General features: G+C 44.0%; 1 protein-coding gene across 3 annotated transcripts in view; it reads left to right on the top strand.

Annotated features, from left to right (window-relative positions):
* LOC120399118 (band 4.1-like protein 4B) overlaps window positions 1–23,721 on the top strand; it is a 279,147-nt gene that overhangs the window by 160,582 nt on the left and 94,844 nt on the right. For all 3 annotated transcript variants that reach the window (XM_039527041.1, XM_039527042.1, XM_039527040.1), the window contains exon 17: window positions 6,317–6,435. In XM_039527041.1, coding sequence (XP_039382975.1) covers window positions 6,317–6,435 — 119 coding nt within the window. The remainder of the gene's footprint in view (window positions 1–6,316; window positions 6,436–23,721) is intronic.

The raw sequence follows: 23,721 nt of genomic DNA, 5'->3' as shown, positions 1-23,721 counted from the left end.
GTACAGAAAAATGTGTTGACAGGATTTTGATTTTGTTTCAAAATCAATTAGAAGTAAGTATAGCTTGCAAACTGTTTCTGCATGCATAGCATAATATAGTCTCCCAGTATACCCTGCAGGTATTTTATCCTGACATTGACTTTAAAAACAAAGATGTTTTTCTATGTATGACATACAGTGGGTGTTCCTAGGGATAGTGTAATTTTTTCCCCACTTTACTTAAGCCTGGTCTACACACAGTTTTTCTCCTAATTTGGTTAAGGGTATGATCGTTTACCCAAAGAGTTAAATTGGTACTGCCCCTGTTTTGTGGGACAAGGCTATAGTGGTATAAGCACCTTTCTATCAGTATAACTGCATCCACATTAGGAGGTTTTACTGCTTTAACTACACCTGTTTCAAAATGATATAGTTAAAGAGGTACATAGTATGTGTGTAGACAAACCCTTAAGCTGATTGGTTTCTGAAAATGGGGCCATTTTTGTAAGAAATTAATGCATCATTAAATGCACACCAGCCATGCAGGAAGTTGGAATGATATAACATTTATGAATTAAAAGCATTGCCAATGAGATGTTGATTACATCCATCAGTGTGCTGCTCTGCCAGCTGAATGGAGCTGTTGCTGCTCCAGACTCAGATCTTTCCATCCCACTCAAAAGCCCATGGAAGAGGGCTCTGAGGCAGCAAATCTTCCTGGCAGAGTTCTTCCTCACCTGACCCATTATAGGGTCAGAGTTTGTATCCCTGATAAATAAGTTTATATACTTTGCAGTTCTGTGGGATGCCCAAGCCATGTGCTCAGAGGCCATGTGCCTTTGGAGCAACTCTGGCCCCAGACTCCCTGCTACACTGAAAATTTTATCAGATGAACAAGTGCACCACAGGACCCTGGAAATGTGAAGGAGTTGAGAGAGGGCTACTTTACACGTTGTATGTACTGCATTAGGAGGCTTTCAACAGCACATGTACTGGAACCACTATCTCAGGGGCACTTGGGAACATGTTTGATAATTGCCCAACCAGCAAAAACAGTGTTCACCTGGCACTTGGAGATAATGGTGCTACGGTAGATAAGGATTTAAATATACTGATTTGCGTATCTAAAGTTGGTTTGTGGACACCTTGTGAATTAGGTGAATTGTTAGAACAACCTTCACTGGACAAATTGGTCACAGTCAACTTGGTCCCAGTTGGTCAGCCAGTTAGAGCATTCCTCTTCCACTATCTCCAAACTCACAACACAAAAAGGGAATTAGTCCTGGCTGTTACTTCTCTGATTCGAAATGAGACTCAGTGAAGCATCACTTTCAACAAGCTTGCTCTGCTGGAACAGAAAAGGGCACTACTTGTCTTTTGCATGGTGGATCTTGGTGCCAACCTACCAACTCTATCCAACTGGAGTGTTTTAGAGATTGTGGAGTCTCTGCAGATTTCTCTGAGCAGGCTGTTCCTTATGGGAAGCATTGCCCCCAGGCTACCATCATACAATGCCTGGTCAGCTGACCCAACCCCACTGCCCCATACCCACACCCAAGAGTCAGATAACAACTAGCACAGGTGGGACTGTGTCCTACTCCCCTTGAAAGGCCACTGTAACAAGGGAGGGCTTCTCCCCAGCTTGCTAAGAACCCACTGCCCTGCCCACAGACTCTTTTATACAGTTTTATTGTCTGAGCTTAGGTCAAATCAACAAAAACATAGTTATGCAACTGTTACATACCAGAGCACAATCTAGACTAATAAGTAGCCGTGTCACTCCTGCCCTGTAACCTGGGGTGCCCTTTACAATGCTTTACTGCTGTAGCCTCCAGTATGTAAGTCAATCCCAGCTATGCCTGTGTGGTGCAGCCAGCCAGCCACACCTTGGCTCTTACCAGCCTTGGTTATGCTGCAGGGTGACCCCAACATACCCACAGTCCAAGATCTTCCCCACAAACTGTCTGTCGTGTACTGCCCAGCCCTCTCCTGGACAATACAAATATGTTAAGTCTGTTATTCCTTTAAGGAAGTAATATGCACACAACTTGTTACCCCAACTGGAGTTACCCAGACATTTCAAATTGAACACCCTGTATTAGATAAAACAGTAAAACAAGTTTATTAACTACAAAGAGAGAGATTTTAAGTGCAATTTTAAGTAATGAGGCATAAAAGTCAGAAATGGTGACAAGAAAAATAAAGATGAAACATTTACTAATGCCTAACTTAACAAACTATATTAAATGTAGAGCAAAGTTTCTCACCACATGGTCCAACAGATTATTGACCAAACTCTCAGGTCTGGACTAGTCCTCCAGAGTCCAACGGCTGCTTCCTTTGTCTTTTCAAGTACAGTGAATGTGATAAGCAGAAAGAGAGTGAGGGGTGCCTTGGGGTGTTTGTCCCTCCTTTTTATAGTTTCAGTTCCCTTCTTGAAAAATGTTTCCAGCTGAGACCCAGGAGACAGAGGCTGTGTGGAAGGATATTACCTGCTGGGTTTTTTTTCCACCTGTTTGAACTTCCTTTGTTTCCCCTCCCCACATGATGACTGTTTACTGCTTACATGCAATTTAAGGTAAGCACACATTCCTTCCTTTGTTTAGGACAGGCCTGACTTCTGCATGGGCAGGGCTGGGGGGTATGGAAGATGTGTTAATAACATCATACCAAGGAATCTTAAAACTTCATATACAATGTTGCCATGCATATTTTACCAGGACAATACTGACCAGCAAATTATGAGTTTTCAAATGATACCTTACAAGGCATATTTTGTGCAAAAGATTATTACAGTAGTGTGCAGGGTGTGAATACATGAGTGTATTCTGGCACGGCAGTTTGCCCAGGGCTACAGTTATCAGGGCTTTCTCCGACTTTAGTACTTAGGTTCCGTTTGCCACCACTCCCAGCTAGCATTGGCTATCCTAGCTCTCCAAAGCTCCCTGTTCCCAGTGAGAGCCCCACGGCCCCTCAGTCTGAACCTTTCCAGGCTCTCAGCCTGACTCATTCAGCTCCCCCTCACTGGGGGTGGGTCTCTTTCTAAGCCCTCTCTTTTAAAGCTCAGCTGGCGGTCAGTTGCCCAGCCACAGGCATGCTGGCCCTGCTCCATCTTAAAAGGCCAGTGTCACCCTGTGACAGCTAGCCCTATCCTGTAACACAGAATTTGATTGATTTGGCTTTTAAAACTCTCTGCTGGGATAAATTTGGCAATATTTTCCCCCAAACACAGAGTGGCAGCTACAAAGCTGTAAATTAAGAATCCAAGACAGTTTCAGGATCTGATTAATTTTTTTAATTGGGTTCTTCAAATTCCTACTTACATTATTTCAACTAAGAATATTGAGTCTTGTGATGGGTCTGAGGAAAAGGCTGATCTTACCCATGAGGGAACTAAAAGAAGCATTCTGGCTTTCTACCAGAGTCCCAGGACAGTTCATAAGAGGAAGAATTCATGTGCAAAGAGGAAGAAAATGGTAATGCTGGTGTGTATGATGCCGGGGAATGAAATGACGTGGGGACTGGTATCTGAAAGGGGGTAGAATGAACGGTCGGGGAGTCTGTAAGGAAAGTGCATCAAGGAATAGAGTGGTGGCTAATTTGCTGAGCGTCTCAAGGGCACAGTGTGCATGTGAATGCAAGAGTGAGTGGGGATGGGTGGGGAAGCATGGTGTGGTGTCTCTACTAATGGAAGAATATATTGGAGGTTTCTCTGTGGAGGTGAGGACAATGGGACCTCACAGGTCACATCTTTTAATCTTGCTGTCTCTTGAAATGGCCGAGGCCTCTCCCTTTTTGCTTGTTTCAGGTCATGTGGACTCACTTAACCCTGAGCTTTTATTTTGGAGTTCATGTCATGTGACACAGAAGTCAGCCTAATCTATCCAGATTTGCCTGCATCCAGGCTGAAATCATCAACCCCTCTTCCATCTTACATGGTTTCAAATGAAATACAAAATTCCACCATCCTCTCCAGCAAGACATGAGGAGTGGCCTTGAGAGTATTGAATATTCAAACTAGGCTCTCTTTCAATGTTTGTGAATAGAGTATGGGACATGTTACAGCAAACAAAACCAGTCAAAAATTGCCTGGTTTTCAGATTCTCAGTGTGGTTTAGTTATGAAAGTGTCGTCCAACTGCTCAGAAACCAATCTTAAATTTGAACAAGTTTTGTGATAGTAATTCAGCAACAGATTTCATTATGAATTATTATATTTAAGATGTAGTTCTTCTGTAAAGGGTACCTATGGAGAGATGATACTTTCTTAAGCAGCAGATCTGCTTCCTGTGTGTATTCAGAATTGCATCTGCTGACTTAAGTGACAAAAATAAAGTTTTACTATATTATACAGCTGTTAACCCTGCAGTGCCAACACAGCTCAGAAAGAGGAAGTAGGATTCTATTCAAATGTGTAAAAAGAACAGGACTACTTGTGGCACTTTAGGGACTAACACATTTATTTGAGCATAAGCTTTCATGGGCTAAAACCCACTTCATCGGATGCATAGCATTCATACTTGTACAGCAGAAATTTTTATTGGTTGCCAATTAATTATAACTGTGCAAACCCATTGAAGGCAGCTGAGACAGTATAGAGATCACCTTGGCCATGATATGAAGATAATGGCGTTGCACAGCTGTCACTGAGAACATAGTTTATCCTGCAGAGTCTTTTAAAGGAGATGGTAAGGGAGGGAGAAAGGACCCAGCTTGGCTCTCAGATCCAGGCTAGGTTTGCAGTTAGAAAAAAACATCCACTCGTTTAGAAACCGAGTACACTTGATATGGAAATCAGCAAGAGACAATGAACATAGAATGTTATGTCATTTTAACAGAATTAATTTCAGAGTACAACTGCATTTTAAGTAAACTAATTTTTTAAAGGTTATTTTGGGTTTTAAGAGAGAGATTTGATTTTTTTTTAAACTTAACATTGGCACTGTAAAGAATATTTTTAGGGTTTATTTATAGGTTTGTTTTGTATGACTATTTGCAAGTTGAACAGTGAAAACTAAGTTAATGTAACTGTTTTGATTTCTGGTACATTGCATGACTGGTTCATTACATTAATCTAGTAAACTGTACAAATTACATTTGACTTAAACCCATTTAAATTGTGTACTTTTTCAGTATTTTCTTTCCCAACCAGAACTTAAAATGAATCTGTTTATACAAAATCATCCTGGCTTATCTAAGAAGCTGCACTAATTTATTCACTAAGTACCACAGTGTGATTTCTTAGTTCAGAGCTTTATCACTGGGGAAGAAAATGTGATGTCAGAAATTCTGGACTGTGTCATCACTGATTGTATCAAGCAAGATAACAGAAATACAAGGAGCCCAACCCTGGGAACAGTTACTCAAGGGCCCAGTCACCAGAAACACTCTTACTTACTTCAGTGAGAGTTGGATTCACCCTCTGGTCTTCACTTCAGCTATCCATCCCTACTCAGCAAAGCATGTGTTTAAAGTTAAGTATGTGCTTAAGCGCTTTGCTGCGTAGGGATGGATTTAAGCTCATGCTTAAACAATTACTGAATTAGGCCCCACATGAGCAGTACTTATCTTCATTAGGACTATTTAATAACTTGATCCTAACCAGACTGAAGTCAATGGGAGGCTTTCTATTGATTTCAAGGGGCTTTGGATCAGACCCCTAGAGTCTGAAGAATGGGTCCAAACTACTTTTACTTATTAACTAGCCTCACTGAGAAAAGGAAATACAGAAAAAGTTAAGAACTCATTTAATGACATTTAATAAAACAAATAATATTTTTATATTTCTAAATAATTATCTGCCACTCCATCCCTAAGGTGGTTTAATAGGTCAATGTTGACAGGAGGCTCACTCAAAAATGTTGTATTTTCTTTCTGCATAAGTGAGTAATTAAAAAACTGTTGAGTGAGCTGGACGAATTCCTGATGACAATCTGAGAGACTGGTGTTCAAAGACGAAAGTCTGCTATAGGAGCCAAAAAAGCCAGACTCTGATACCCTTACACATAGGTGGCATCTTTGTTCAAAGTCGTGCCAGCGGAGTCGATGGGAACACTCATGGACTCAATTGCTACTCATCTTGAGACACTCGGAATCAGGTCCGAAGTTGGTTTAAGTCACATTAAAATTTGGAAGAAGATTGTTTGCTAAATAGAAAAGGGAAAATGACCCAATAAATGCACTTTAAAACTTCTTAGAGGGTATTATAGAAAATAAAAAGCATATAAAGCTTTTGACACTATTTTGTCAATTGCAGCTGAGTGTTTTGATCTGCGATGCTCTTGTAGTTTTCCTTGAAATTTTTTATTTTTCTTTCTTTCTTTTGGGCCTCTTTTTAGAATTGAGCTCAGGACTTCCCCTCCTTTATGATAACACTTCTTCCCATCTGAAGAAGATGGAAGTGGAGACTGTGAAGGTAGTTGGACCATGGCCAGCTCTGCACATCAATATAAACAAGGTATAATATTGTAGTGTATGTCAGAAAGCTCCTTTTTGTTACTTGATATTCAGCAGCTGATGTTACTTCATCATTAATTCAACCCAACATATTTGCCTGCAACTGTTTCACTTATTTATCTCCCACCATTTTCTCAGGGCCGCCCAGAGGGGGGGGCAAGAGGGGCAATTTGCCCCAGGCCCCGCGTCCCGCAGGGGCCCCCACGAGTGTTTTCCGGGTCCCCTGCGGCTCCGGTTGAGCTCCCGCAGGCATGCCTGCGGCAGGTCCACCGGAGCCCAGGACGAGCGGACCTGCCGCAGGCATGACTGCGGAGGGGGCGCTCGTCCCGCGGCTCGGCTGGACCTCCCGCAGGCATGACTGCGGCAGGTCAAGTGGAGCCGCGGGACCACAGCACCCGCCGCAGTCACTCGTCCCGGGCTCCGGTCGACCTCCCGCAGGCATGCCTGCGGGAGCTCAACCGGAGCCAAATGCCGCCCCCCAGGGAAAGGGCCGCCCCACGCGCCTGCTTGGCACGCTGGGGTCTAGAGCCGCCTCTGAGCGGGGGCCCCCCACCGCCGAAGACCCCGGGCCCCCGGAATTCTCTGGGCGGCCCTGCATTTTCTTATTGGTCCTTAAATATTTCCTTCCACTTTCCCTTTGAAATTCAATTCAGCTGAAAGTAGGAAATTAAAGGCTTAGTGTGTGTATGTTTATATATTTCTCAATATAATTCATTTGCCCCATTCCTTTTAAGGTGTATTATTCACTGTGCATGTACTGTATGTATTTGAAATATTTACAGCATGGTAGCTGAATGACAGTAGGTTGTGGGGAGAAAGAATAGAGATCAACACTATCAAATGACACAGGATTTTATGTCTTTTATTTAAACCATGTTAAAGCTACTTCAACTGTGCCATTGTTCTGTTTTAGCTTTGATGGGTTACTCAGCTAGGTAGCGTAGAATATGATTTTTGAAACACTTTTTTCTTCACATAAGAGTGTGTTATGTTTTAGAACTACCTTGGCATAGGTTTACATGATAGAACCGTAGAACCTGGTGCCTCATCCTATAGCTATTAACTTCAGAACTCTAGTTGAAGCCAATGGAGTTGTGCATATGACAAGTCTTGCAGCATCAGGCCCTTTAAGGCTCAATCCTGAACCCACTGAAATCAATGGAAATGTTGGCATTGAATTAGAGATGAAGAATCAGGCCCTTAATGAGTAAAGTGGTTGAGAGAGGAAGTAGTGTTTGGAGAGATTTCTGACTCTCAGTTCAAGGAGGAACCTAATTAAATGACTTGGTTAGTTTCATACAGAGGCTTCTACATCGATGCTATTTCAGCACAGGATCAAAGCATAAGCAAAGAAGGTTAAGAAGCATCTTGATTACTGTCTAGAAGTATACACACAAGGAGGAAATACCTGATACTAGAAGGACCCCTATTTATGCAGACAAGGGCATAACAAATTCCAATAGCTAGAAGTAGAAGTTAGAAGTTTGAGCTGGTCAGCAAATGTGTGTGTGTGTGTGGGTTTTTTTCCCTGTGAAAAAAATTGACTTCTTGTTGAAAAATCAAATCTGAAATGTTCTGACTGAAAACCAGAATGTTAATTCAGAAATGCTGCTGCTGTGCCTCATGGGAGTTGTAGTTTGTGTGCCTCCTGCTCTCTCCTCTATAGACTGGGTTCCCTTTTGGGTAAGGGGAGGGTGTGCATCCTGGGAGTCATGTGTCCATAGTGCATCATGGGCAATGAAGTTCATTGGGTGATCCCAGCCCATACAAGAGACTGGGGACTTGAGCCAAATAAACTGTAACTCCATGTGGCACTCTGGTGACATTTCCAAAGCTGAAATATTTTGAGTTTTCAGCTGAAAATCAAAACCTTTTTAGTTTTGTGGTGTTAATTTTTTTTATATACAATCACAACACAGACACTTTTTGAAGAAAAAAAATAAAAAAAAACAACTTTGAAGAAAATTTTTCCAATAGCCTTATTAGAAACACTCAAACTGGAAATAAGGCAATAACTTATTGGAATAACTTACCAATGGAAATTCTCCATTGCCTGGAGTCATTAAATTAAGATTGGCTATCTTTTGAATATTGTTCATATTTATTAAAGTAGTGCCTAGGGGGCCTACCAAGATCAGGCATTATGCTAGGTGCTGTACAAACATATAATAGTTTCTGCCCTGAAGAGCTTTCATTCTAAATAGACAAGACAGACATGGGGTATGAGAGAGATACAACACACACAAATAATATGCTGGCTGCAAATTACTAGTTACGAAGCTCAATGCAGGAATCAATTGGTGCAGTTCTATGGCCTATATTATTCAGGAAGTCAGACTAGATGACCATAATGGGCACCAATGTGGCCTCAAAATCTCTAAATTTATATTTCAAATTGACAACTCATTTGAACCTGTCTTTCCTAGTTGTTAATTCCCTTTTCAAGCAAATTGCTTTGGGGCTGAAATTTGTCATGCTTGGTATCAAACAAAGGTGAATTTTATGAAATAACTGGATCAAATTAGGTTCAGTGGTTAGGAGTTAATTTGATTGTCTGCTACAGCAAACTCCATCTCATGGGAATGAAGAATGGTTTAGGAAAAGGGGCAGAACAAATCCAGTTGATGTGATGATTACTGTCCATTCTTTTGGTGAGCAACATAAATCAGTTTTGTGATGCCTGTTGGTCTCTTTGTCACCAGTGAGATTATCTTTAGCCTTCAGGGTGAAGAGGAATATTGCAGGCATAAATATATTTTAATTTCCTTTCTCTCTTCTGTTTCTGTTTCCTTGCAAACATTTCTTCTTCAGTTTCTCACTGCTGCAGACCACTAAGTACTGACTGTTCACCAGTGATGTTACTTACACTAAAGCTGTGCAGCTGCCTGTCCCTTACAAGGCAGCAAAGCCTGTAGCTACTGCAGTTGAAAATGACCCCTGACTGGTGAGAAAAGATAAACAGTTGACTGGTGTTTCTGAGGTTCTTCTCTGATCTGATGCATCTCTGTGCTGAATAAGGAGCAGGATGTGTTCAGATGGGCCTTGTCTTCCCTAGAAAATAAGGTGTGTTCTTAATTTGTATTGGCTAACCTGTGGAAACTGATATGGTTTAAGAACCTAGTGAAGACAAGGTGATTTGTAGCTACCAGGCTGATAAACCCCAGCTTCCCTCACAGTCTGCTAACTCATGTGAAAACGACAAACTGCCTTGTCTTCTCTAGGCCCTTACCTCGTGTTTGCTACTGTCTGTTAGCTAACATGAGTTAAGAAAACATATTTTTTTCCTAGTGAAGATATGCACTTTACGCTTAAGAAGGATTCAGAGAAATAAACATATTAAAGATTAGCTTAATAGGCTAAGACACACATTCAAAATAAATTGGGGGAGGGGTAAAATTATAGACGTTGCTGTTTTTATCCTTATTTGGTTCCAAACAACATATGAAGTTTTCAGAATAGAGAAGAAGGATTGAATCCCCTTAAATTTAAAGTAGAAAAAAACAAACTCAAAACAATAGGACCGAAAGAATACAAAATGCAAAATAATGCCAGGTAATATAGTGAACCCATGCTATTAACAAACAGCACTGATGAAGCTGGTGATGGAAAACAAAAGTGCCATCAGTTACTCAAAAGGGGGGCATTTGTAATAGTGACTTTTAAAAAAAAAATAGCACTCCAGTATTTCCACACCCACCCATTAAAAAATCATGATCCTGTCTTGAAAATCATGAGGTGTGGTTCTTTTTTTACTAATAACTTTGGGAGTCACTTTGTCTTCTGCTTTCTGACCTTATAGAGTGCACTCAGCTCACATTTTCAAACTAGATTACTTTTCTAAAAATATGACAGCTAATATTCTCCTGTATTCACATGAATCCGGCAGCTGAGGCTTTCAGAAGAACACCAAACATAATGAGACTCACAATGAAATTACAAGGGTTGCCAGAACTGTATCTATATATACTTCTTTAATGACTTCCACATTGAATGTGCTGAGTTTACATATCAAAATGGGATTTTAATAACTGCCAACCTGGCACAGGGTCTGAATACAGTTGCTATTGTTATGCTTCATTCACCATTGTAAGCACTAAGAGTTCTGGAAACTTAACAGACAATTTTGTTTATTATGCGCAAGCACAAAATAGAGTGGAGTACAGCTTGCATTTCTACAGCCTGACAGTACATGGGCTCTACAGTGCTGATAGTTTTAAATCTTGTGTTTTGTCTGTAACTTTAGCGCCCTCGTGGCCAAGATGGAGTCTGCTCTGCAGGCAGCTCTGGCCAAGAGAAGGCGCGCGCAGGAAGGCAGCAGGAAAAATCCCTTCCACCTCAGGGGCACCTGTTCCAACCCCCCCAGAGTGAACACACCCACCCACAGGAAAAGTACAATGGATATAACAAAGGGAGATATTTATGTACAGAGGGATGAGAGGAGAAAAACAACAAGGGGCAATATAGGGGAAGCAGTAGAACAGGGCTTCATCCAAACCAAGGCCCCACAGGCCCAGCGGTAGCACAGTCTGGAGGGGCAGACACTGAGCAATGTATCTGCACACAGAGTTCAGGAGTCCTGAGCAAAGTTCCAGTCCAGGGTGCTGCTTGGGTGCACCTGGTCGTCTTCGGCGCCAGTGAACTTTCCCCAGCAGACCACTCCGGTGCCCTCTTCTGCCGCTCTCTGCAAAGCCACCCAGAGCGACCACCTCCCCACTTAACTAGCTACAGCCTCCCTCCTTGTTCCCAATGCAGTCACAAGCCCCAGTGCTCACAGCCCCACGCAGCTCTGGGCAGCCATGATACTGGGTCCAGCTATGGCCTGTCCTTCTCGGGCGATTCCTCCCTGGCACAGGGCTCCTCCTGGCTCCTGCCCTGGGGTGTCCCCAATCGGCCGCCCTGGCCTTCCCAGGCTTCAGGCAGGTTCTCTGCTGCTTCACTTTGTGAGGGCCTGGGGACTGCAGCCCTTCTCTCCCCCAGAGCTCCAGAGCCACACTCCTTTCTTATACTGCTCCCCCTCCCCGCTAGGAAAAAGATTTAAAGGGGCCATGCTCTCTAAACCCCAAAGGGGTTACATGTCATAAACTAAGCAAATATGGTTCCTAGAGAACACAAAGAACCTATCTTTATTGACAGCACTTCATGCAGTAGAACCTTACTACTCACACTAAGTAGTACCGTACACTCTGAGTAGCAAAGTATCTCCTTTTCTTTTAATTAGACTATTCAGGAAGTAAGGCACCAGTCAATGTGACTGAGGGGGCACAACTGGTCCTTGTGTCTATACCACTGAATGAGTCCAGGATGGCATGGCAACCTTAACACTGAATATCTGCTTTACATGAGACATAAGAAAGGCCGTACCGGGTCAGACCAAAGGTCCATCTAGCCCAGTATCTGTCTACCGACAGTGGCCAATGCCAGGTGCCCCAGAGAGCGTGAACCTAACAGGCAATGATCAAGTGATCTCTCTCCTGCCATCCATCTCCATCCTCTGACGAACAGAGGCTAGGGACACCATTCTTACCCATCCTGGCTAATAGCCATTTATGGACTTAGCCACCATGAATTTATCCAGTCCCCTTTTAAACATTGTTATAGTCCTAGCCTTCACAACCTCCTCAGGTAAGGAGTTCCACAAGTTGACTGTGCGCTGCGTGAAGAAGAATTTCCTTTTATTTGTTTTAAACCTGCTGCCCATTAATTTCATTTGGTGACCCCTAGTTCTTGTATTATGGGAATAAGTAAATAACTTTTCCTTATCCACTTTCTCAACATCACTCATGATTTTATATACCTCTATCATATCCCCTCTTAGTCTTCTCTTTTCTAAGCTGAAGAGTCCTAGCCTCTTTAATCTTTCCTCATATGGGACCCTCTCTAAACCTCTAATCATTTTAGTTGCCCTTTTCTGAACCTTTTCTAGTGCTAGAATATCTTTTTTGAGGTGAGGAGACCACATCTGTACACAGTATTCGAGATGTGGGCATACCATGGATTTATATAGGGCAATAATATATTCTCAGTCCTATTCTCTATCCCCTTTTTAATGATTCCTAACATCCTGTTTGCTTTTTTGACCGCCTCTGCACACTGCGGGGACATCTTCAGAGAACTATCCACGATGACGCCAAGATCTTTTTCCTGACTCGTTGTAGCTAAATTAGCCCCCATCATGCTGTATGTATAGTTGGGGTTATTTTTTCCAATGTGCATTACTGTACATTTATCCACATTAAATTTCATTTGCCATTTTGTTGCCCAATCACTTAGTATATTATTATTTTATGTAGATTTTTGTATTTTTTTTTAATTATAGATGGGTGAAATCTTATCTCACTGGTCTTGGGATTCCCCTGGGACCTCTTCCATTCGGTTTCCCAAGAACTCAGTTCAACTCAGTCATGTCACTCAGGTTCCTTTATTTGGCATGCAGCAATGCTACACTGAGGTTGTTCAGACTTTTGTGTACGGGGTGAGTATAGGGCATACCACACATCCCAAGTTACACAGCAAACCTCTTCTTTTATATACGTTGTTATAATACCTTGCCTTTACTATACATTGCATCACATGTTTTGGGATTTGTGAGGTCACATTCTAGGAACCAATACATGTACAGCATACACTGTCTGTGCACGATTTACTCTTCACCTCATCTTATGTTCCAGGCTTATTTTATTCATTGTCATCTTGTCCATTGTAAATGGTTCCTTGGGTGTTCCCCCTTATCTTATCTAGTACACATGGTCTGTTTCCAGCCTGCGAATCCATTTACTTCCCTAATCCTATCTCCCAAGAAATGAGGCCTCACTCATGACCAATTATTCATGTCAAGCCCAGCCAACAGTTGGGTACATCTACACTGCGATAAAAGATCTGAAGCTGGCTCAGATAAGCTGACTTGGGCTTGTGGGGCTTGGTCTGCAGGACTATAAAATTACCGTGTAGATGCTTGGGCTTGGGCTGGAGCCTGAGCTCTGAAACCCGATGGGGGGAAGGACCCAGTGCCTGAATGTCTATACTGCAATTTCATGGCCCTGCAGCCCAAGCCCTGTGAGACCAAGTCAGCTGACCCAAGCCAATAGCAGCCGTTCCATGGTTCTTTTATCACAGTATAGATGTACCCACTGACATCAACGGCAAAACAACCATTGACTTCATTGCAACCAGAATTTCACGAATATGAAAAGAGGAAAAGCAATGGAAAAGTATTCCAATAACAACAAAATGCTGATTGTTCCATTAGTCTCCTTCCCTTGTGTTTGCTACTGGGCATCATTGTTTTAATTAAGTACATTAGGCTTGAACGATGCTTAGAGGAGAATGGAAGTCTACTGAGCTTCCGTTTCCTTTGATGCATCCTGAAAGAACCATTATGAATTGAAACAGATGCCTGAGAGCATTATAATCTGAACTTATTATCTGAGAGGATACCTTATTACAATGAAATGTATCAATTTGCAGCATGGAGGTACAAGGAGGCAATTCTTTGATACCATATTTCATTTATATAATATTTTTGGCTAAACAACTACTGAGTACAGGAATTGTTAGTATGGAAGGTGCGGTTTTGTAGCAGAAAGATCTGTCATTACTCCTGCGGATTGACAGACAACTTTTACGTTTCCAAATGTATTTTGAAGTCAGCGGTTATGGGTTGGATTGTACCATTAGCTGACCTAAATAAAGGGGTAGTGCGCAGCTGTACGTCCCAAGGGCAGACCAGCCAGAGCTCCCCCTTGTTCCAACTACTTCTATAACAGTAGCAGGTTACTTCCTCCTTTGCCCCAGGTCAGTTTTGCTGACGAGTATGTTAGGAATGAGTGAGGCGAGGTGGGCATTCCCCACTTCTGCCCATCTGCAGAGAGGGATTAGCGGCCCCACAGTTTATGTCTACACTGCAGTAAAAGACCATTGGCATGGCGGCAGCTGGCCCAGATCGGCTGACGGGGGGTTCAGGTTGTGGGCTGTAAAAATTGCAGTGCAGATGTTCAGGCTCGGGCTGGAGCCCAGGCTCTGAGTCCCTGTGAGGGATATCAAAATTCATAGAATCATAGAATCTCAGGGTTGGAAGGGACCTCAGGAGGTCATCTAGTCCAACCCCCTGCTCAGAGCAGGACCAATCTCCAGACAGATTTTTACCCCAGTTCCCTAAATGGCCCCCTCAAGGATTGAACTCACAACCCTGGGTTGAGCAGGCCAGTGCTCCTGTCTGTGCCTGCTAGAGCCTGAGTCTGCTGACCCGGGCTTTGAGACTCAGTGCCACGGGTTTTTCATTGCAGTGTAGACATACCCAGGAGAGGCTGCTCTCCCACTCTTGCTTTGACCCACGATGCAGGTAGCTTGCATAGAGACAGAAGAGCAGGCCACAATCCTGTCTCTGTAAGGATTACATTGGAGAATGCAGACACAACTACTGGCTACTGAATTGCGGAGAGTGGTAATGTGTTGAATGTAAAAAAAAAAAAAAAAAAAGCCAGCTGGGTCTTTAAGTATCATTTCCCCTTGTTTGTACAGTGAAATACAATGGGTAAATCTAATGTGACTGAAATCATAATGTCATCTAATTAGTTTCAAGCCCTAAAACAAAGATTGGTTTTAACATGCCTTTTAGAACATTGTATTACAGTCTGCTGCTTGCATTCCCTTTAGAGAGCAGTATGCATGTGAGTAAACTTGCGGACGATAGCAGCATTTAAAACATCTTCAGGCAATGAAAATCTGCTTAATGAGACAATTGGCTGATCGGGGGTTTGCACTTTCCTCATTAATTTTGTCTGTCCAAATTACCTAAATGGTATCTCCACTTAGGCGTGTCAGTTGGAAGCTCAGCAAAGCCATGTCAGTGAGTGAGTTTTTCAGCTGGATTTTTTTTGTAGTGGGTGTTAGAATTCCTGTCTCCTGTATTACATTTGGGTTTGCAGTTCAATAGATAACTACAGTTCAGTATGTTGCTCCAGCTAGAAGCAGTATTTTTGTTTGTTTTTGTTTTCAGATATTTTTTCATAGGATAAAAGCCAAACGGACAAGGTAAAATGGGCAAGTATTTTTCCATTAACAATTGTAGATATGGCTCAGAAAACAGAGGTGCAAGACTGATTAACATTCATGCCAAATATAATAAATCAATCAATAAACAAACCAGGGTGGATTGAATTATGAGATTCAGTCAGTTGTTCAAAAGCTTAGCTGGAAACCACAGTAGCTTAGGTTCACAAGGCAACTGCACCACCACTATTATGCCATTTCAATGGGTTTCAGCAGTCTTTCCGGGCACTCACAAAATAGTTGCATAAAGCAATATAATCACAAGGTTGAGTTGCTCTGCTCCTAGAAAGTTTCTCCAGATTCTTGACCTACCATGTGGTACGTGACTGGTTTTGGGTTGATGAAGTGAGCAAGCAAGGTTTTGGTGGTCACAAACTGAAGGAGGCATAGGTCCCGGTGAAATAAATGAACAAAAAGACTTTTGAGGCTAAGGGCTGGGTAGTTTCAGTGATGTATAAAATGCCCTGCTGCATCTCAGAATACACTTGCCAAAGGTGAACTAAGGACATACACTGGGCCTGATTCACTACTGCCTTGTACTGTATAAATTTTGTACACATGGATGAAGGCAATATAAAGTTGGTGTGAATGATACTGTCAAGAATGACCTTGAGCGGATCACTGCAGACTATGTGGCTCTGGGAAGATAAAGGAGTTTGAGGTACAAGTGGTGGTCTCTTCCATCCTCCCTGTGGAAGGAAAAGGCACAGGTAGAGACTGTTGAATCGTGGAAATCAACAAATGCTACACTGGTGGTGTCGGAGAGAAGGCTTTGGATTCTTGACCATGGGATAGTGTTCCAAGAAGGAGGAGTGCTAGGCAGACATGGGCTCCACCTAACGAAGAGAGGGAAGAGCATCTTCGCAAGCACAATGGCTAACCTAGTGAGGAGGGCTTTAAACTAGGTTCACTGGGGGAAGGAGACCAAAGCCTTGAGGTATGTGGGGAAGTGGGATACCAGGAGGAAGCACGAGCAGGAGAGCACAAGAGGGGAGGACTCCTGCCTTATACTGAGAACTTGCTGATTGTCCTGCTTTATCTTAAGTGCCTATACACAAATGCAAGAAGCCTGGGAAACAAGCAAGAAGAACTGGAAGTCCTGGCACAGTCAAGGAATTATGATGTGATTGGAATAACTTAAGCCTGGTCTACACTAGGCGTTTAAATCGGTTTTAGGAGCGTAAAACCGATTTAACGCCAAAACCGTCCACACTAGGAGGCACCTTATATCGATTTTAATGGCTCTTTAAACCGGTTTCTGTACTCCTCCCTAACGAGAGGAGTAACGCTAGTATCGGTATTAACATATCGGATTAGGGTTAGTGTGGACGCTGATCGACGGTATTGGCCTCCGGGAGCTATCCCACAGTGCACCAGTGACCGCTCTGGACCGCAATCTGAACTCGGATGCAGTGGTCAGGTAAACAGGAAAAGCCCCGCGAACTTTTGAATATTTCCTGTTTGCCCAGCGTGGAGCTCCGATCAGCACGGGTGGCGATGCAGTCCGAAATCAAAATAAAAAAAGAGCTCCCGCATGGACCATGCGGATGTGATCGCTGTAAGGGCAGGCAAATCCGTTCTATCAGCGCTCCGTTACAGAAGATGAAATTCAGAATCCTTTTTTAAAAATCTCCAGACAGACGCCATAGCAGGGACTCAGCGCACTGCAGCGTGACAAGCGTAACGGAAAGCCAAAGAATCAAATGGATGCTCATGGACTGGAGGACTGAAGCTATCCCACAGTTTCTGCAGCCTCCGAAAATTATTTGCATTCTTGGCTGAGCTCCAAATGCTTCTAGGGTCAAACACAGTGTCCGCGGGTCAGGGCATAGCTTGGCAATCTACTCACCCACCCCCCACCCACTCCCAGAAGCGAAAGGTAAAACAATCCTCTGACTTTTTTACATGTCACCCTATCTTTACTGAATGCTGCAGATAGACACGATGCTGCAGCCGTCAACACCAACATCCTTGCTCCCACGCCATGGGCGGCTGATGGTACAATACGATGGCAATCCATCCTCATCATCAGCATCAGCTGATCGTGCAAAAAGCTGGAAATCCATCCTCATGATCAGCCTCAGCTGATGGTACAAAAGGACTGGTAACCGTCCTCGTCATCAGCCTATTGGCCCTAATTTTTTCTGGTGGATGGATGGTGCAATATGGCTGGTAACCATCCTCATCATAGCACCAGGGGCTGAGCTCCATCAGCCCCACCCTTCATGTGTAAAGAAAAGATTCAGTTGCCCTGGACTAGCAGTGGGATGCTGGGCTTCTCTCCTACACACTGCTTAATGTCCTGTCTGGACTATCATAGCAGCTGGAGGCTGCCTTCCACTCATTTCTCACTAACAAGTCAGTGTGTCTTATTCCTGCATTCTTTATTAATTCATCACACAAGTGGGGGGACAATGCTACGGTAGCCAAGAAAGGCTGGGGGAAGAACGGAATCAACAGGTGGGGTTGTTACAGGAGCACCCCCTGTGAATAGCATACAGATAATTTCTGCAGGCTCTGACACAGAGCAGCTGTGCTCTCTGGTTCTATGATACGGTGGTTCTCTAGTACACTTGCCTATATTAGGCAGCACTGATTCTATTTTTAGATACCAAAAAGGAGGGATTGACTCAGGGAGTCATTCCCAATTTTTGCTTTTGCGCCCCTGGCTGATCGGCCAGGGGCACTTATGACAGCAGCTAATGGTACAAAACGATGGAAGGTGCAATATGGCTAGTAACCAATCTTGGCTTTTGCGCCCCTGGCTGATTGGCCAGGGGCACTAGCAGCAAATGGTACAAAAGGACTGGTAGCCATGATCATCCTCAGTTCCAATTTATGGAAGGGTTTGGATGGTGCAATATGGCTAGTAACCATCTCTGCTGTCATGCAAAAGCAAAAGCATGCTTCTGTGTAGCGCTGCTGAATCGCCTCTGTGAGCGGCATCTAGTACACATACGGTGAGAGTCACAAACGGCAAAACAAGCTCCATGATTGCCATGCTATGGCATCTGCCAGGGCAATCCAGGGGAAAAAGGCGCGAAATGCTTGTCTGCCGTTGCTTTCCCAGACGAAGGAGTGACTGACGACATTTACCCAGAACCACCCGCGACAATGATTTTTGCCCCATCAGGCACTGGGATCTCAACCCGGAAGTTCCAAGGGGCGGGGGAGGCTGCGGGAACTATGGGATAGCTAGGGAATAGCTACCCACAGTGCAACGCTCCAGAAATCGACGCTAGCCACGGACCATGGACGCACACCACCGATTTAATGTGCTTAGTATGGCCGCGCTCCACCCGATTTTATAAAATCTGTTTTACAAAACCGGTTTATGCAAATTCGGAATAATCCCATAGTGTAGACGTACCCAGAGACTTGGTGGGATAACTCACATGACTGGAGTACTGTCATTGATGGATATAAACTGTTCAGGAAGGACAGGCAGGGCAGAAAATGTGGGGGAGTCGCATTGTATGTAAGAGAGCAGTATGACTGCTCAGAGCTCCACTATGAAACTGCAGAAAAACCTGAGAGTTTCTGGATTAAGTTTAGAAGTGTGAGCAACAAGTGTGATGTCGTAGTGGGAGTCTTCTATAGGCCACCAGACGAGGGGGATGAGGTAGATGAGGCTTTCTTCTGGCAACTAACAGAAGTTACTAGATTCCAGCTCTTGGTTCTCATGGGGGACTTCAATCACCCCAATATCTGCTGGGAGAGCAATACAGAGGTGCACAGACAATCCAGGAAGTTTTTGGAAAGTGTAGGGGACAATTTCCTGGTGCAAGTGCTGGAGGAACCAGCTAGGGGCAGAGCTCTTCTTGACCTGCTGCTCATAAACAGGGAAGAATTAGTAGGGGAAGCAAAAGTGGATGGGAACCTGGGAGGCAGTGACCATGAGATGGTCGAGTTCAGGATCCTGACACAAGGAAAAAAGGAGAGGGGCAGAATATGGATCCTGGACTTCAGAAAAGCAGACTCTGACTCCCACAGGGAACTGATGGGCAGGATCCCCTGGGAGAATAACATGAGGGGCAAAGAAGTCCAGGACAGCTGGCTGTATTTTAAAGAATCCTTATTGAGGTTGCAGGAACAAACCATCCTGATGTGTAGAAAGAATAGTAAATATGGCAGGCGACCAGCTTGGCCTAACAGTGAAATCCTTGCTGATCTTAAACACAAAAAAGAAGCTTACAAGAAGTGGGAGATTGGACAAATGACCAGGGAGGAGTATAAAAATATTGCTCAGGTTTGCAGGAGTGAAATCAGGAAGGCCAAATCACACTTGGAGTTGCAGCTAGCAAGGGATATTAAGAGTGACAAGAAGGATTTCTACAGGTATGTTAGCAACAAGAAGGTGGTCAGGGAAAGTGTGGGCCCCTTACTGAATGGGGGAGGCAACCTAGTGACAGAGGATGTGGAAAAAGCTAATGTGCTCAATGCTTTTTTGCCTCTGTCGTCACAAACAAGGTCAGCTCCCAGACTACTGCACTGGGCAGCACAGTATGGGAAGGAGGTGACCAGCCCTCTGTGGAGAAAGAAGTGGTTCAGGACTATTTAGAAAAGCTGGACAAGCACAAGTCCATGGGGCCGGATGCACTGCATCCGAGGGTGCTGAAGGAGTTGGTAGATGTGATTGCAGAGCCATTGGCCATTATCTTTGAAAATTCATGGCGATCGGGGGAGGTCCTGGATGACTGGAAAAAGGCTAATATAGTGCCCCTCTTTAAAAAAGGGGAAGGAGGAGGATCTGAGGAACTACAGGCCAGTCAGACTCACCTCAGTCCCTGGAAAAATCATGGAGCAGGTCCTCAAGGAATCAGTTTTGAAGCACTTTGAGGAGAGAAAAGTGATCAGGAACAGTCAGCATGGATTCACCAAGGGCAAGTCATGCCTGACTAACCTAATTGCCTTCTACAATGAGATAACTGGTTCTGTGGATGAGGGGAAAGCAGTGGATGTGTTGTATCTTGACTTTAGCAAAGCTTGTGATACGGTCTCCCACAGTATTCTTGCCAGCAAGTTAACGTAGTATGAGCTGGGCTAATGTACTATAAGGTGGTTAGAAAGCTGGCTAGATCATCAGGCTCAACAAGTAGTGATCAATGGCTCCATGTCTAGTTGGTAGCCAGTATCAAGCGGAGTGACCCAAGCGTCGGTCCTGGGGCCAGTTTTGTTCAATATCATCATTAATGATCTGGAGGATGGTGTGGATTGCACCCTCAGCAAGTTTGCAGATAACACTTAACTGGGAGGAGTGGTAGATATGCTGGAGGGTAGGGATAGAATACAGATGGACCTAGACAAATCAGAGGATTGGGCCAAAAGAAATCTGATGAGGTTCAACAAGGACAAGTCCTGCACTTAAGATGGAAGAATCCCATGCACTGCTACAGACTAGGGACTGAGTGGCTAGGCAGCAGTTCTGCAGAAAAGGAGCTAGCGGTTACAATAGATAAGAAGCTGGATATGAGTCAACAGTGTGCCCTTTTTGCCAAGAAGGCTAATGGCATTTTGGGCTGTATAAATAGGGGCATTGCCAGCAGATTGAGGGACGTGATCATTCCCCTCTATTCGACATTGGTGAGGCATCATCTGAAGTACTGTGTCCAGTTTTGGGCCCCACACTACAAGAAGGATGTGGAAAAATTGGAAAGAGTCCAGCAGAGGGCAACAAAAATGATTAGGGGGCTGGAGCATATGATTTATGAGGAGAGGCTGAGGGAACTGGGATTATTTAGTCTGCAGAAGAGAAGAATGAGGGGGGATTTGATAGCTGCTTTCAACTACCTGAAAGGGGTTTCCAAAGAGGATGGATCTAAACTGTTCTCAGTAGTGGCAGATGACAGAACAAGGAGTAATGGTCTCAAGTTACAATGGGGGAGGTTTAGGTTGGATATTAGGAAAAACTTTTTCACTAGGAGGGTGGTGAAGAACTGGAATGGGTTACCTAGGGAGGTGGTGGAATCTCCTTCCTTCGAGGTTTTTTAAGGTCAGGCTTGACAAAGCCCTGGCTGGGATGATTTAGTTGGGGGTTGGTCCTGCTTTGAGCAGGTGGTTGGACTAGATCAGAGGTCCCCAACGTGGTGCCCGCGGGCACCATGGCGCCCGCGGGGGCATCTAAATGCGCCCACGTCCTGGCCAGCAGTGGAGCATCTGCTAAAATGCCGCTGAATTTCTGCGGCGTTTCGGCGGCGATGCCTCTCAATGACGCCGCTTGCCGCTGACAAGTGACATCATTGAGAGGCGTCACCGCCGAAATGCCGCTGAAATTCGGCGGCATTTCGGCGGGTGCTCCACCGCTGCCACGGTCCTTCGTCTGGCGCCCACCAGATGAAAAGGTTGGGAACCACTGGACTAGATGACCTCCTGAGGTCTCTTCCAACCCAGATATTCTATGATTCTGTGAAAAACAATCAAATGAGAGGGGTAGCATTTCACGCTCACTCTGCACAGGTGTAAATGACTATGCAAAATAATGAAAAACTGGGGTCCCCACTCACATCTTGTTTTCAGAAAGATGAGGGGAAGTCTGAGTGAACCCTTGCTATTCCATTGTCTGATTTTTTTCCTTAAAACATGTAAATAATCATGGCCTGCTGATTTAAGGGCCTGTGTTTACAAGTCTAGCCCCATCCCTGCTCAGTTGCTTTAAATTGAGTATTGCTTATATTAGGAGAGAGACTGGCTCCTTTTGATTTCTGCAAGGGAAATGTTTGCATATGGGAACTTCTGCTGGTTCTTGTTTGCTTTCTTCTAAAGTTTATTCCAGGCAAAAAAAAAATCTTTAGGTCACTTTTGAATAGGAAATCAAATTATTCTTGTCAGCGCAACCTGTCCTGCTGTGGATTTCTCAGATCCAGAGCTGGAGAATTACCCTTCTTTGTGCAAAGAGGAGTTACCCTGTGGGTCCTGTCCTGTATGTCTATGCTGTAGTTAGACACCTGCGGCTGGCCCGTGCCAGCTGAGTTGGGCTCACAGGGCTTGGGCTAAGAGGCTATGTAATTGCAGTGTGGATACTCCGGATTGGGATGCAGCTCGCACTCTGGGACCCTCCCACTATCACATTCCGGGACGCAATCCAGTGAGGGGTTGTGTCCCCACCTGCCCTGCAACCTTGGGTGCCTCACAATGCTTTGTTGCTGTAGCACCCAAACAACATGCAGGTCACACATAGCTCCAGTCTGCCAGCACACTCTGGCTTCCACCAGACTCAGTTGCCACTTGCAGGGTGACTCCCTAACACATGCCCAGTCCCAGATTTCCTCCTGAAACCATGTGTTCTGCATTGTCCAGCCCTCTCCTGGACAGTCCAGATATTAGAGGTCTGTTGCCCCTGTAAGGGGTCAGTGTATGACCAGTTGCTACTTTAACTGAAGTTACCAAACAATTCAGTTTAAACACAACACTGGCTTAATTTTGATTTAAGAATAAAACAAGTTTATTTAACAACAAAGAGAGAGGTTTAAGGCATTAAAATCACAAATGGTTACAAGAGAAATAAAAATAAAATGCTTTCTAGTGCTGAAACTTAACACACTAGACTTGGTTCAAGGTGAAATTCTTACCAAACGTTCCCAGCAACAGGGCTGACCAAATTCTTGGGTCAGAACGTCCAAAGGCCTGGTTTCTTTGTCTTCTCAGCTGAGAGAGAAAATACCCAGAGTCCAATTATAGTTCAATCAACCTTTTAAATGCATTTCCCGGTAGGTTACTCCTAGATAAAGTTCCTTCCAGCTGTGAGGTTGGAGGCAAGCAGTCTTGTGGGAGAAAAGCTTCCATGTTGTTGTTAAAATGCAAATCGATCCGTTCCTGCCCCCACCCCCACCTTCGCTGCCAAAGACTGGCCACTTGACTAGTGATTGCCAATCAACTTTAATGACACCTGGCTAGAGGCATCAGCTTGTTCTTTGTCTTTAAGAAACAGGTTTACCTCTTCCCCCGACTTGTCTGGCAAACACATTTCAAAAATAATTTCAGCTTATGTTCATACCTTTACATATAAAGTTGCTACATACATTTCACCAGGACTGACCAGCAAGTTATTAGTTTTCACGTGATACTTCACAAGGCATATTTTATACAAAGATTATTACAATGGTGTGTAGGGTGTGTGAAAACACGGTTGCATTCGATCACCCTCACATTGTAGGGTCCTGGTGCTTGGGCTCTATTAAACATTAAACACAATTAAACATCAGCTGGCATGGACTAGTCACAGGTTTTTAATTGCCATGTA

The sequence above is a fragment of the Mauremys reevesii genome, linkage group 2, assembly GCF_016161935.1.
Source record: "Mauremys reevesii isolate NIE-2019 linkage group 2, ASM1616193v1, whole genome shotgun sequence".
In the NCBI taxonomy this organism is placed as follows: domain Eukaryota; kingdom Metazoa; phylum Chordata; order Testudines; family Geoemydidae; genus Mauremys; species Mauremys reevesii.
The sequence above is the reverse complement of the archived record's forward strand: the minus strand, read 5'-3'. Positions and strand labels throughout refer to the sequence as shown.